The sequence below is a fragment of the Bos indicus genome, chromosome 18 (assembly GCF_029378745.1).
Source record: "Bos indicus isolate NIAB-ARS_2022 breed Sahiwal x Tharparkar chromosome 18, NIAB-ARS_B.indTharparkar_mat_pri_1.0, whole genome shotgun sequence".
Taxonomy (NCBI): domain Eukaryota; kingdom Metazoa; phylum Chordata; class Mammalia; order Artiodactyla; family Bovidae; genus Bos; species Bos indicus.
Window position 1 is genome coordinate 15,693,786 of NC_091777.1, and position 15,705 is coordinate 15,709,490.

General features: G+C 47.3%; 1 protein-coding gene across 4 annotated transcripts in view; it reads right to left on the bottom strand.

Annotated features, from left to right (window-relative positions):
- Window positions 1–15,363, bottom strand: part of MYLK3 (myosin light chain kinase 3) — a 56,963-nt gene extending 41,600 nt beyond the window's left edge. Inside the window, exons 1-2 of one of the 4 annotated variants that reach the window (XR_011561467.1) lie at window positions 15,153–15,363; window positions 3,400–4,209 (exon numbers count right to left, since the gene is read on the bottom strand). Coding sequence is in view for 3 of the 4 variants with exons in the window: in XM_070770505.1 (XP_070626606.1) it covers window positions 3,400–3,876 (477 nt within the window). In the remaining variant the exon portion in view is untranslated. Of the gene's footprint in view, window positions 1–3,399; window positions 4,210–15,148 lie in introns of all 4 variants that reach the window. The other 3 variants (XM_070770505.1, XM_070770506.1, XM_070770507.1) reach the window with 3 other exon arrangements.
- Window positions 15,364–15,705: the final 342 nt, after the last annotated feature.

The following is a 15,705-nucleotide window of genomic DNA, read 5'->3' on the forward strand; positions in this document are numbered from 1 at the left end:
ACTCTAGTGTCCTAATCATTAGCTGCTTGAGTCCGCTCTTTTGTGACTCAGCGAGGCCTGGGAGACTTCAGCTTTTTTACAAACAAAAGGTAGGGAGTGCGGAGGGGCCTTTGTAGTTGGGGTGGGAGCGGAGGGCAGTACACAGGGTTCTGCTTGCTTCCAGGTTGGTTCCACTGATTTTCCTACCCTGTGACCACTTCTCTCGTCTTGTTTCCTGTTCATGTCTTTGTGATTCCAGGACAGCAAGTTTTGCCCTCTTAATGGTAACAGCATAACACATGGGAACACTTAATAAGGTTGGCTGTTGTCATCATGATTATCACCAGCATCATCGTGACCTGGATCCCCTGCTCTACAGAGATCTCTCCCTGGGTCTCTTTCTACAGACTCTGTCCTGCCAGCCCCGTAGTTGGGGAACTGGAAGCATTATCACGGCTGCCTCCTACTTCACCTACCAGTAGAGAAAGAGTCAAACAGACTGATTCAAACAGATTGTCCTTTGGCAGACCTTGTGGGGTTCAGACTATCTTCTCCCTCCCCCTGTGTTTGGTAGAGGGAGGTGCATGCACACACACACACACACGCACACACACACACACACAGGCAGAGCTGGATTTTGACTTCAAAGCTCAATCTTTTGGTCCTAGCCTTGTTTTGATGTATTCAGAAGAAGGAGGATAAACCCCAAATACCTAGGCACCTTGAGGACTGATGCATTCTGGGCAGTTTGACTGCGATTCTGTACACCCTGGCTGAGCCTGACTCCATCCATGAGATAGCATATGGCTTCCAGTAATAATCTGATCCATTGCTACTACCAAATGAAGTGTCACTGGGCAATCCAGGCCTGAGGAGAAGCTTCATGAAGTCCTGGCAGCCAGCGCTGCCACAAATTGCAATGCCCATACTCTCCTAGGAAATAGAAGAGGATCTCCAGAAAGTCTCCACAATGCACTATTTTCAGCATCCACAGTGTGTTTAAAAGCTGAGGCTCAGTCTCAGCTATTTAATGGCCCCTTTTCTGACACCCTCTGTGAGAAAGCCCTGCCAGCACACAGAAGGAAGCAGAGGTTTCTCACGGGGGTAAGGTAAGGAGCTGACAGCCTAACTGGGAGACTAGATCTAGCCCTGTAGATAGCTACTGACGTGTATATTAAATACAAAGACCAGAAGAGAGATCAGTCATGTTCCAGATCAATCACAGGCAAGAACTGTGGCAAGAAAACAGAAAGTTCCGTGACTTTGCCTTATCCAGAAATGCCTAAATATCTGCAACACGTGTGACAGCTAACTTCACTTATATATGAAGAATTCTTAAAAATCGAGAAAAAGGCAAAAAAAAAAAAAGAAATGGAAAAGAGGGAAAATGTATGAATTAAAAAAAAAAAGTTTGTTTTAAAAAGATATAACTGATTGCCTTATTTGGATTTTAACTCAAATAAACAAATTTTAAAAGTAAACAAATAAAACATTAGCTGATCAGGGACATTTGAACACTGGTTGGTAACATCAAATTACTGTTTACCTTTAGATATGAAGGGTATCAGGATAATGTTTTTTAAAAGACCCCTTATGTTTTAGATATATTAGCTGAGTTGCATATGGAAGAAATGATCCAATGTCTCAGATTTTCCTTAGATAATCTGGAAAGAGGGAAGTGGGTGGGAAACAGCCTCTAGTTGTGGGCTGATAAGGTTCATTATACTAATCTATTTTTATTCATTTGACATTTTTTATATTAAAAAATTTTTTTTAAAGAAACACATGCATAATAAGATGTTTTCATTTGCCAGACAATGAATGAAAAACTGGAGAATATGCTTTGTTAGCAAAAATAGGAATGCAACAAGCATTCCCGTATGTTACTTAATTAGAATAACTTCTTTGAAGGTTGGTTTGGCTTTATTTATTGTATAAATTTACCCTTTGGCTTCGCATTGTCACTTCTAGGAGTGTGTCATATAGATAAACTCACTATTCCATGGATAGTCACTGCATCATTATTTATAAAAGCTAAAAATGAGAAATAATGTACACAATGATATGGGACTGATTAACAAATTAAGACACATTCTCAAAAATAGAACTCTCTGCAACTTAAAAAACAAGAACAAGAACGCTTTCTAGATATAAATATGAAACAATGCCCAAAATAATGCCCAAAAAAGTTTTAAAATAGTCAAGCCCAGTACAATGTGAATAATATTTTAGTTAAAACAAAACAAAGAGGGTGGTGTGTATACCAATGTGCTTAGAGATTAACAGTCTCTGTCAGGAAGGTTTCACCGGAAATAGGCTCCTATGATTGTTGGGAGAGGAGGGTTGTCCTGGGGACTGGGGGATGAGTAGGAGGGAGAATGATTTTTGCCATGTGCATAAATTAGATTTCTTTTCTTTTTTAAAGCTGAGGTTGGTTATCAGAGTCAGGAGCAGAAGGTCATATCTTCCCTACAGGCTCGACTCTGAGGAGGTGCAGAAAGCAGAAAGCTGCGCGGGAGGGGCCTGCTGTGGAGAAGCTGCAGGCCAGGAGGGAAAGGGGTCTGCAAAGTGACTTCTGGCCTGGCTGGGGGTGGGGAGGAAGGCAAAGTCCTGCAGCCTTGCTCCGGAAAGCCTCAGTCACTGACACAGAGTCAAGCTCAGATTCCATGAGGGGGAGAGCTGCAAAGATCTGAAAGGGTAGCTCCAGGCCATCATCTGCGAGTTGCTAGGTGGCTGACCCTTAGCTGCTCCCAAACAGAGTGTTGCCTTTACACACCTCATACATATGCATACACAGACACCCTGCACCCCAGCCAAGCGTCCTTTAGCCAGTGGATCTGATTATGCAACCCTTGGGAACAGCCACTCCCAGAAATGCCACACCACCCCCAGGCTCTGGCCCCGGCCTGTGTCCCCCGTGGGCCACTGTCAACACTCATCTCCCCACAGGCAGCTGCATACTCCGCCCACTCAGGGACACAGCACAAGGTTGGGGACAGGAAGGGGGGTCTGTGTTTCCGAAGGAGGGACTCTGTCAGGGTAAACTGAGTGCTCCCCACCTCTCGCCCACCCCAGGTGTAAGGAGAGAAGTCCCTGGGATGTCAGATAAGTGTAACTGCCCTCCTCTCCCTGGTGGCTCATTTGTCCCCCACTTTTAGGCGCCCTGCACTGCCCAGGGCCCCACGGTCTTTGCCAGGGCACAAGGGAGAAACCCAAACGTCCTGCCCTGTCTGGAAATCCACCTATGGCCTTTAAGCTTCCATCTCTCCTTTTTCCCATCAACAAGTCATGCAGGAGACACTAGAGGAGACAACAGCACTCCCGCTCTCCGAAGACTAGCTTCCTGTCTGGGCAACCCACCAGGGCCCTGAACCTCCCTTCCAGCCAGAAGGGCACCGGGGCACAGAAGCAGGAACCAACCTCCTCAGGGACGTCGGCCAGGCTTCCCTTCCTCCAGGGGACACTCCCTTGCATGATGAAATCCACCACCTTCGAGTTCTGGAGCACGGCCCCCACCAAAGCTATGGCCTTGTCCACGGCCATCACCATCCGGAAGAGGGCTTCAAGCCTGGCGCCCTGCTGGGCGGCATCCTGCCTCCCGGCCCGCACCAGCTCCAGGACCTCCGGCCACCCAGCCTGAGCATCAGACGGTGGGGAGCGGTCGGCCCCAGCCGGGCCCAGACCGCGGGAAGCCTCCAGCCGGTGCAGGCCTTGCTCCAGGTGGCCCATGCCTCGGTACACACACTGCAGTTTCTCCGTGACGTCTTCTTGGAAATGTAACAGTTTGTCAACCTTCTCATTCAGCATGTTGAGCTTTTTGTCCATAGTGGTTAAGCAGGCCTTGCCCAGCCCCGGTAGCCCCTGGGGCCCCAAACTCTCCTTAGGGGCTCCTGACATCCTGATGAAGACTCTTCAAGAGTGCAGATTCGGAAGAGCCACAGACCTCTGGCTTTCACTTGGGCAGTGGTGTCTGGAAGTTCATTGTTCTTTAGCTAGGGACTGCCTGGGTTGTTCAGGGAGCCCAGAGGACCAGGCTTTCTACAAGCCGTTGCCTTTGCTTATCTCCCACTCTGCTGTGGCCATGAGTGACAGGCTGGGCTTGGCCCAGGCCCTTCTCCTCGGGGCCCCTTTGACATCATGGCAGCATTTAACATTCCTTTCTGAGAGGCTGCTGATGGGCAAATATTTTAAGAATCTGCCCAGGACAGGCAGGCGTTCATGTAGCTGAAACTAAAGGTTAGAAGAAAAGGAATCCTTTAGGTAACGTCCCAAAAGCTGGACTCTATAAGGAACACCAGGGCAGAGTAAGGACTTAAGAGACCCAAAGCACTGAGAAGTACATGGCTCCCACCCAAACCACATACACACCAAATTCACAATAAGAAGCAAGACCAAAACAGGAAGAAATGCGAGGCCATTCAACAGAGTTCTGATCTTTGCCATGATGAAAAAATTTGATTCTTTTGCAAATTAAAAACAAAATTTTGTTGCCCCTACTTTGCTGATACCGCAAAGGTGTTTAGGCTGCTGTAGAGGTGGGTGTGCATGTCCCTCCCCACATGGGGCCCCCAGACACTAATCACTTGTACCTAAAAATAGAAGTGAGGGGCTAGCAAGGGCCTAAGTTACTCCCCAAGCGTCATCATGCAGGCCATGTTCCTTGCAGAGCCCTCTGGGGACCATTTGCCAGCCACCCCTTTCTCCCGCAAGGATGACTACACAGGCATCAGGCATTCAGTCTGTAAACTGCAAAACTGAAACAGACACAGTAGGGCCTCAGAGAGCAAGGGGCCCGTGTTTCCAGTGGTTTCCAAATGTTTTAGCATCAGAAACCCTTGGTTCAAATGAAACTTTCACAGAAACGTCAATAATACAGTAGACAAAAGGACACGCTCAAGCTGACACTAAGGTGGGGGACAAGGGGGCACCCTAGTGCCTGAGGCTGCCAGGGAGCAGTCCACGTGCACCACTTGCCTCCAGGTCTTCATAGAGAGAAAGCAGGGCCAGAGAGGGACTCTGTCCAAGGTGGCCCCAGGCATACAACCTCCTGAGGACAGCGTATCTCTGGTGAAGGCCAGCAGCAGGGAGGTGAGCATTAGCATTCCCTTAAACCCCCTCCTTCTGAATGAAAGCAATTATGAGAATAAATTCGACCTGGAACTCTGACGTCTAAAAGCACCTTGGGATCATTTAGCTTTCTGAAGCTGCAGATGAGTGGTAAATGCAGTGGGCAGCTTGACCACAAACCCCTCGCCACCCTCCTCTGTCAGGACAACTGCCCTTAGCAGCCCATATAGAAAGCCAGACCCGTTTCTCGGAGCACAGACCAGGTGTCATTGGTGGAATGGCCCAGAGCATGCTCCAAAGAGCACTGGTCTATTACATTTATTGTGATTTAAAACACACAGATAAACTGTCCTTGGAAAAAGAAATTTGAGGCACACTGGGCACACAGCTGGGGACTCACTCTGTACCTCAGCAACAGTCATCTGCCACAGGAAGAAATCAGCATCCGACCGGGGACTCACTCCTTCCCCGCACTTCCTGCTGAACACTTCCCTGTGGAACTGCGGTTCCCTGGACCCAACCTTGGGAAATGTCCACCTAGAGAAAGCTCTGGAAGTCTAACACTCAGCACAATGTCCTTCAGTAGGTCCTGATAATCTTTGTGAAAGGAAGTCCCCACAGTCTAAAGAGACAGATGTCGTCTCTGGGAGACCGTTCCTACCAATGCTTGGCACAGGCTGCTTCACTATGACCGCTGCTCTAGAGATCTCAGAGCAGCCTGCTTCCAGGCAAGTCCTGGGTTAATAAAGTCTGGAAAGATATTTTGAAAGTCTAGATGAACACAATGGTCACAAGTAAGTGTCCCAGACATCTATTTATATCAAAAAGCTAATTATTCGAATTGCAAAAGGATTTGCCCCTGGTCTCCCTTAAGCGACAAGTAATTGCAAGTCAGCGGGTTTACTGTGAATGTGTCTGCTGTGTCATCCACTGTTCCAGAACTACTCTGAAGGCCCCTGAGCCCAGAACAGCACCCCTTTGGCTTGCCATGATCCCCAGCACACCAACATGCCTGGGATGTAGGTATTCAAGGCAACTATATAGAAGGAATGAACTAAGGAGGCGCCAATAGGAGCAGGCGGCTGGGCTGATCCCTGGGAGAAAGTGGAAGGAGGAGGCTGCAGCTGGGGTTTCCCAGAACAATCAGATGAGCAGAGGGCAAGAAGCCCTCACAATTCCCAGAAGTAAACTCTAGGAGCCTCTGGGAGAAAGCTCAGAATATGCCGACAGGACAAGTCCTTAGGCCTCCTTGATGAACACCAACTGTGAAGCCCTTTCATTTCTCAGCCTCCAGAAGAAATGAGTTTATGAGCACATCCGTTTTCTGAGGGTGGGTGCATGGCTTCTCTCCAGCTCCCTCAGTTAGAGGGCACAGCAAGAGCCATGGGCAATTCTTTTGGGGCAATGGTGCCTGCCCAGAGAACAGGGGAGGCATTCCACCCACCAAGTCAAGAGAACACAGGTCAGAGAAGAGGCAACCAAGCTGGATGGTCACAGAGTAGCAAGTTCAGTGACACCTCATCTTTCCTGGGTGATGACTGGCAGCCAGTCCACTCCCAGAAAGGCACAGACCTCTGTTTGCCAGAGGCTGTATCAGTGTGCACTGAACCCCAAGAGTCTTCCAATGTCTTTATGGTGATAGCCAGCTTTTCCTGAAGAACCTTAGAGAGGCTTGTGGACCCTGAGATCCCAGTTGGAGGAAGAGGGGAGCAGAAACTCAAGGCTGAGGAGTCCATTCAAAGCCGTGACTCTTCTCTTGCCCCCCATTCCCTGCAGATCACAGATCTGTTTCTGAAGAGATGCAGCGGTCCACAGTACAACAGTGCTATGCTCTGAGGATCATCTGATCCTCAACAGAGCCAAGCGATCAACAAGCCTCAACCCACCAGCCAGGTTTCAGTGCCTTATTCTGAAATATGCACAGAAAAAAGGGATCACCAGGTATTCAGAGAAAGCTCCCAAGATAAAAAGGGGAGCCCAAACAAATAAACAGAAATATATTGTGGCAGAAACAGGGAACAAAGAAACAAGAAAGTTTCAAAAAAGGCTCTCATTAGTAACCACAGAAAAGTGTGAAAGATTCTTCCATCCATTGAAAAAGAAGAGAGTACTGTGGAAAAAGAACAAGCATAGAATAAAAGGTCTTGGGAATTACAAATATGAATGTTAACATTTAAAAATCCAATACAGGGATAGGAAGATATTATCTTATCTGGAATAAGATAATATTCCAGAAAACAGAACTGAAAGCTGAAGATGTGTACAATAGGAGAAAAAAGAAAGAGAGACAGTGGATTAAGCTGGTCCTACATCTAATTAACTGGAGTTCAGGTGGAGAAAGGAAAGAAAGAGGAAAGGAATTTATCAAAGAAATACTACAGACATTATGAAATATAATAGAGTTAAAGACATGTAAAATGTTACGAGTATGGGGCCTAGGGTCAGATGACCAGGATTTAACTCCTGCCTCTGCCTGTTATTAGGCAGGATCGTGGGCCAGTTTATTTAACCTCTCTCAGTCTGTACTTCCTGGAGTGTAACATAATAGCAATGCACATGCTTCATGGAGTTGTCAGGAGGGTCATTTGAGAATGCTTGGGAGGCGCCTGGAACGAAGCTTGGCACACAGTGAGTGCTCAGATGTTAGCCATCAGTACAATGCCAGCCACGGGGCAAAAGGGGAACAGAAGGAATCAGAGTCTCCAAGAAAATCGGAGTCCAGGAAAGAATGAAATCAAAATACACGATTACAGGGAGACTGGCGTGGAGCTCTGTGATGACCAAGAGGGGTGGGATGGGACCAGGGGAGGGAGGCAAAAGAGGAAAGGGTTATATACATAATGACTGATTTGCGTTGTTGTACAGCAGAAATCAACACAGCATTGTAAAGCAATATCTTCCAACTAAAAAATTAAAAAAAAATTTTTAAGTACATGATTGAATTTTCAATGAATAATATTTATATAGGAGCCTGGATAGCTCAGTTGGTAGAGCATCAGACTTTTGGGTTTCCTTGGTAGTTCAGCTGGTAAGGAATCTTCCTGCAATGCAGGAGACCCTTGTTGGATTTCTGGGTCGGGAAGATCCCCTGGAGAAGAGAATGGCAATTCTCTCCAGTATTCTTGGGTTTCCCTGGTGGCTCAGATAGTAAAGAATCTGCCTGCAATGTGGGAGACCTGGGTTCAACTCCTGGCTTGGGAAGATCCCCTGGAGAGAGCATGACAACCCACTGCAGCATTCTTGCCTGGAGAATCCCCATGGACAGAAGAGCCTGGCGGGCTACAGTCCATGGCGTCACAAAGAGTCAGACAGTGGCTAAGCACAGCACACACATTATAATGTTACATTATATATGTATTATATTATGCCATAATAAAGTAAATACTGTATTAAGTTAAAGCAGTGATATATAATATTATGAGAGTTGTAAAGGGAAAATGGAGAGAGCTAAATCTTCATTTCTCTTAAAAGGAAATCCATACATAATGAACAAAATTGATGAGGAGAGAATTGGAAGCAAACACCAGAAAGAACTGCTCAAAGACTTCATTGTGTTTGCTGCTGGGGAGCAGGATGGGAAGTAGGTTTTGCGGAGCTCACAGGTACAACATCTGGGGGAGGCCAACGTGGTAGAATTTGCATGTTTGTGGACTCATAACAAGTGTGGCAGCACAAGGCAGTGAAGGGTCTTGTTCTAACAAAGTCAAATAAGACAATTTTCTGAGAGATGGAGGCCACGTATCTTGAGGCCACATATATACAAGTAGGTAAGTGCACCTAAGTGCCCGTAAGGGCCAGCTGGAACTTACTTAACCTCCCTGAACACAGTGTTCTTCATTTGTAAAAGGGGCTCATAACAGTGCAATAGCCTCAGGGCTATTTGAGTATTCAGATAAGCAAAACACTCAGCACAGCACTTGGCACACAGTAAGTACATGAAAACAGTAGAGATTGGAACTCACCACCCCTCACCATCCCAGCCCAGACGGACAGCCCACCAGCACGGCAGCCTACTCAGTCACCTCATTGTGGGGTAGGGGCAGGGGACAAGGGTGTGTCTTCCCAAACCTAAATCAGCTCCCCCAGCCACCTGACCTCCCCCAGGCCACCACCCCGCATGCACCACTCATGATGTGCAACCAGAAAGGGCAAACACGTCCTCCACGAAGCTGCACTTACTCCCGAAAGGAAACCAGGGATGAAACAGAACCTCAGAAAGTCTCGCAGGGTTCAACGTGGACAACTTTGGGGTTAGCTGCCCCTTGGCCTTGTCTGCCCACCACATCGGGAAAGGCCTGTGCTGACCACCCCCAGGCTGTACTCATCAACCAAAAGTTTCTGCTGATGGAGTTTCTTGGTCCAAGAGGACTCAGATTCACTGAGGCTCCCTTTGTCCTGTGAACCTAATAGTTGTTACTTGGGTTCCTACTTCAAAGCAGACCGGCCTGCTTACCGCAAATATCTGGGTGTAATTCGACGCCCGCTGCTGGCCTCTGGCGCTGGGACTGAGAAGTGCCGGAGTGAGGCACAGCGTCCTGTCCTGCTGCTGCGGCCGTGCCAGCCCAGTGTTTACTCTGCTTAGAGATGCCCGACTGCCCGGAGCCCAGGGAACGAGGTGGGCTGGCCAGGATGGCTTCTCTAGAACTCGGGCTGCAGCGATAAGCCTGGCATTTCCGCTTATCTCTGAGCCTGCCCCGGGCCCCAGAGGCATCCAGAGGCTTCACTTGGTTATCTGCTTTGCTAGGCGGTATCTGGCTTCCTGGGGGCCTACTTCCTGCATCACTTAGCTGAGTGTCCAGTGTGAAACAAACGCTGTGTGGTCCAACAACAGAAAAAAGAAGGGATTGAGTCCTCAGACAGAGCTGACCTGAGTTCAAAATCCAGAACCTGGGTGCAGGGGCCAGAAGAAGAGCTAAGACTCCTTGCCTTCCAGCAGCCCTCCAGGACAGAGCAAAGCCCTGGACAGCAATAGAACAGGTTGCTTTCTTCATGGGGGCTGCTCACATCCAGGCTGGGAGGGATCAGTAATTGCCTCTTTAAGTAAAACTACTCAAGAAGCAATGAAGATATCTGGAGCCTCAAAGACTGGGACATGCTGCAGTGAAGAGAAGGCCATGAGCGGTGGCTTCTGCTGAATGAGATGCCTGCTCCAACTCAGCTGTTACCCTCAGGGAGGCTCCTTGGACAGATCTACCCAGAGTGCTCTGGGGGAGGCCAAACCCTCCACATGCCCTGGCATGCATCCACAGACAGACAGACATATATGCACACATATCACTCCAGGGCCCAATTCACCTGGCCTGACTGACAGCAATCAGAGTAGGGGGTGCAGGTTTTTGATATTTAGCTTGCTTTCTTGAACCTGACCATGGGCAGATTCTGTACTAAGTACTTTAAATGCAAATGTCTTATTTAGACTTTGCTACAAACCTATAGTGTGGGTTTCCCAGGTGGTTCAGTGGTAAAGAATCTGCCTGCCAATGCAGGAGACTCGGGAGACTTGGGTCCAATCCCTGGACCTGGAAGAGCTCCTGGAGGAGGAAACCCACTCCAGTATTCTTGTCTGGAAAATCCCATGGACAGAGGAGCCTGGTAGACTACAGTCTGCAGGGTTGCAAAGAGTCAGACATGACTGAGGGACTGAGAAGGCATGTACAACCCTATAGGGTAGATTACTATTTATCACCTCATTTTACAGAGGGAGATCAATCTAAAGAACTTAAGGGGCTCCCCCAAGGCCACACAGTCAGAAAACAGTGGAGCCAGAATTCCAACCCAGGTTGATAACTCACACCACTCTGCCACTTTCAGAGACAGGAGGAACTTCAGAGACTGTAAGGGTCAACCACATCATTTTGTAGATGTACAGTCTGAGATCTGGAGAGGAGAAGGGGCTTTTTAAAGGCCACCGAGTAAGTCAAAGGCAAAGACCGGACCAAACTGTTGCCCTCAGAGTGACCATGGAAATCTCCACCCTGCTTGCTGGATTTGAGAATGGTGTGTGTGTCATGAAATTGGCCTCTGCCCACAGGCTCATCCTGGACAGTTGTCTGAGGAGATGGGGCGTGGGGGTGGGGGGACTGGGCACAGGGTTGGGGCCCCTAGATATTATAATAGTTACTTATTCTTTTGTAGAAAATCATCTACTGCTTATCTCATCTGCCTACCCAGAAAGATACCAAAAGTCCTGCCAGGATGAATCCAGGAATTGCACTTAGGAATAAAACCAGAGGCAAGTTGGGAGCTCTGAAGAAGCAGAGACGGAAACGACAGCTTCATGACAGGCCTGGGCCTCAGGGACCCTCCTCGCTAGCTCTCAGGTGGCTGGTGGGGTTGCTCCCAGATCTCACTGTCTTCTGTAGGCAGCATTTCTACCCCTGGTTGAAGCTTTTCACTTTGTAAACTCCTTTCTCACATGCCTAGTCAAAATTGTTCCCAGCCGAGCATGGTCAGATGGAATAAGCCTGAAAATATCAGAGAAGAACAAAAAGGACCCTCATAAATCAAATCCGCACTAGCAGCTATTAATTCATTCAACATGTCCAGAGCAACACTTATTTAGGAAATAAAGGACTATTATTTATCAAGCATTTCTATGTGTCAGGCACTGTGCTACATTGTCACATAAATTACTTTTGCCCCCACAACAATTCTAAGACAAAGAAACTATATCCCCATTTCACAGGTGAGTAAACTGAGGCTTGGGATGACAAAGTCACTTTCCAAAGTCTGTGTTCAGTTCAGTTCAGTTCAGTTGCTCAGTCATGTCCCACTCTTTGCGACCCTATGGACTGTAGCATGCCAAGCTTCCAAGTCCATCACCAACTCCTGGAGCTTACTCAAACTCATGTCCATCGAGTTGGTGATGCCATCCAACCATCTCATCCTCTGTTGTCCCCTTCTCCTCCTGCTTTCAATCTTTCTCAGCAACAGGGTCTTTTCAAGTAAGTCAGTTCTTTGCATCACATGGCCAAAGTATTGGAGTTTCAACTTCAGCATCAGTCCTTCCAATGAATATTCAGGACTGATTTCCTTTAGGATGGACTGGTTGGATCTCCTTGCTGTCCAAGGGACTCTCAAGAGTCTTCTCCAACACCACAGTTCAAAAGCATCAATTCTTCGGTGCTCAGCTTTCTTTATAGTCCAACTCTCCCATCCATACACGACTACTGGAAAAACCATATCTTTGACTAGACAGACTTTTATTGTAAGTGTGTCTATTGTAAGTGTGTAAGACCCTGTATATCAATGCAGGCAGCCAAACTCCCAAGCCTGCTTACAGCCGGAGGAGTCTAATTGGAACATCTTGTCTAGAACCCGATTTTCTCTAGGGGGCTGCATTTTCCAACTGCTAATTTAGAAACACAATTTTATTTGCAAGTTGGAACTAGGCCAATAAGCTTCATGCCAACATATTGTACTGCCTGTCGGCTCATACTGGTAAGGTGTCCCCACCTGCCAAGCGCTTTGATGTGTGCTCACACTTACACTCATCTAAGTTGCATGGATTATGATTCTTATTTTCCTCAAGAAGAGACTGAGGGTCCCAGGGAGAGTCAGTGCAGAGCTGGCCATGGCCCCAGGGCCTGTGTTCACTATAGTAGGTAGGGTTTCTGGCCACACACACACACACACACACACACTCACTTTGAGACCCCTAACACACCTGGCTTGACAGGAATCAGAGAAAGAGTTGCAGGCTTTTTATATTAGCCCTGAGCCTGACCATGGCAGACACTGTGCTAAGCACTTTAACAGCAATATCTTATTTAAACCCTTTGCTGTGCTGATACCTGTGAGCTCAGGGTGGAAAGTCTGGGTGGAAGCAAGGGTAACACACTGGAACAACAGAGAAGACGGGACAGCCACTAACTGCTGGGTGTGAGGGATGTGGGTGGGATAGGGCAAAATCATGTGATGTACCAGTGTTCCCAGGCCTCCCGTATCTGATAAAAAAGCAGCCCACCTTCATCTGCTCAAATTCTCAGTCCTCAATCTGTCCCTATCCTCTGAGGAGAGCTTGGTCTCAGGATTTTTCCTGTCAAATCTAAAGAATGGGTGGAATCTGAGGTCTGCAGGAGAGAATTTGGTGAGCTGGGTAGCAAAGCACCAAGAAGGGGAAGGAAAGAGGGGGCTTCAGACCGGGAGCAGGGTTTGGGGTTGGGGAGCAGCAGACCTGAGGCAGCCCCATGATGCAAGAGAACGGGTGAGAGAAGGAGGGAGGGTTTGGAAAACTGTGCTGCTGACTGTGGAGGGTCACTGGGAATAGTAAGTAGGAATGGCAGAGTGGCCTGCCTTCCATGGGCCCAAGTCTCTGCAGAAACTTGGTTACTTGATGTCAACCAATTCAGAGTGTAAGTGGGAGGTAAAGAAATTGGAAACAAATTTTAGCAAAGTGAAAGGACTTCTTGGTGGGAACCGGACTTGAGCTGAGCCTTGAAGGATGGGTGAGATTCAGGCAGGCCAGGGAAAGGTGAGGGCATGGAGTGAACAGAGCTCCAGATAGTCTGGCAGATGGGAGTGACAGTGCAGATACTAGTCTTGGGCCAGGAGGTGTCAATGGAGGCCCAAATGATCCAGCAGGCAGGACTCTTAAGAAAGTGGACCTGGAAAGTCAAGCAGAGACATTTAGACCCAAGGGGCAAGATAAAGGGACAATAATCCTGTGGAATGTTTTTAGGTGGGAAATAACATAGTAAAATTCGTGTCTAAGACTGAACAGATTGATTACCTAGAGGTAGGAGGGACTGACTCAGAGGGGACACAGAGCCACTTCTGGGATGTTGGAGATGTTTTATATGTGCATACAGGTCTGTAGTATTCAATCCAAAAGGCTATAAGATTTGTGCATTGTTCTGTATGCCTTACCAAGTTCTGTTAGTATGGAAAAAAAGGGAGGAAGGAGGAACCAGTGGATCTGATGGAATGTAAATGGATTGGGAGGGCACAGGATTGTCATCCACACAGAAACTAAAAGCAGCAAGTGTTTACCAGTTCTGGGATGTATGCTGTTGCCAAAACACATTAGCGCTAAGGAAGTGGAATGACATCTGAGAGAACAAGTCTTTGAAACTCCTTTCATAAATGCTGACTGATGCTCTGAGGCCCTCATTCCACCTCCACTTCCCCACCGCCATGCCTGCAACCAAAGCAGGACCCCTCCTCACTGTACAGGGTCAGACACTCTGAGGATCTATGGTGTTCCTCCCAGATCCAATAGGTGAAGGTTTCACCCCAAAAGCAGGTTGCAAAACAGCCAAGTACAGACATTAGAATCCCATTTTTGTTTAAAATATACATATATGCCAATATGGTTAATTCTGCATCAGAGAATTGCAGATGATCTTTCTTTTCTATATTTCATTTATATAATTATTCTAACTTTTAAGTGTATTATTTGTGGGTTTTTTTTTTTTTTTTTTCTGTAATAGTCATGATTCATCTGGACCCACAGGAATTATTCTAGACAACAATATGCACAAGTGAGAGGTTAATTGACCAAGAACAGACTCCCCCAGGAACCCAGCTGACAGAAAATGACATTTAGTAACCTTATAGAGAGGTCAGACCTCGATTGCTTAACCTTAAATTAACATGATTGCTTAACCTTAAATGAACACAACAAATGTATATGTAACAGATTCAGGACTCCTCAGAAACAGTAAACCCCCAGGGATAGAGAAAGGATTCCTCTTTGCACTGATTTTTAAATAGATTTTTGCCCCCTTCCGACTTGGAAACAAACATTCCAGACTACACATGCAACTCATTAAACTACAGTAGAATTAATTTGGGAATTTTTTTAGAGCAAAGTTGGCAAACATCTGCAAACAATCAACTACAGCATTCTCAAATGATTTGAGCCTTAAGTACGACTAATCACAGCAATGTTTGAAAATAAAATAGTTTTGAAGTCTGAATTACACATGTAATTCCCTGATAGCTGCACAAAACCAAAGACAAATCCATGCACTTAAGATTGTTAGTTTTTACTATTGTCTGCTTTTGGTCAGACTCTAAATGTGTTTTCTGGAGGGTCTACATGCCCTTAAGGCACCTGCTGAAAACACACACACACCACCAGTTTACCATCTGCACTTACATACCACCTTCCATCCATGGATCCCGAGCGGTCTATCAGAAATGCTGTTTTCATAAGTCCCCTGTCAGATGCGTATTGTTCCCTCCATCTTACATGCAGATAAACCTAAACATGCAGGCAGTTAAGTGGCTTGTCAACAGTCAGAACCCAAGACAAAATCCATGCAAGCCACTCTCTGGTCTCCCTTCCTCTGCTGACCGTGCCTTTGAGCCTTCTTGTTGGCCCTGGTTTAAATCATGCACGCAGACCACTGTTTCCCTGGTGATGGAGGTGGCATTCTATGTCCTGCCCTGAATCTGGCCTGGGGCCCTAGCGGCACCGCATTTAGCCACAAGTGCATCAGCCATGCGTGAGTGGGGACAGCTTGGCTCCTTGGAAACCTAAGTGGCATGTGTCAGCTGGCACCAGCCTGCAGAGAGCCACTCCAGGCCACCCTGCTAACTCCTCCATCACTAGCCCAGAGCAACCCATAATGAAGGCAATGACGTCTCTCTGGGAGCTGGATGAACAAATGGGAACAGCTCAAAGGCAAACTCTCTGGCTCGGCTCCTGTCCAG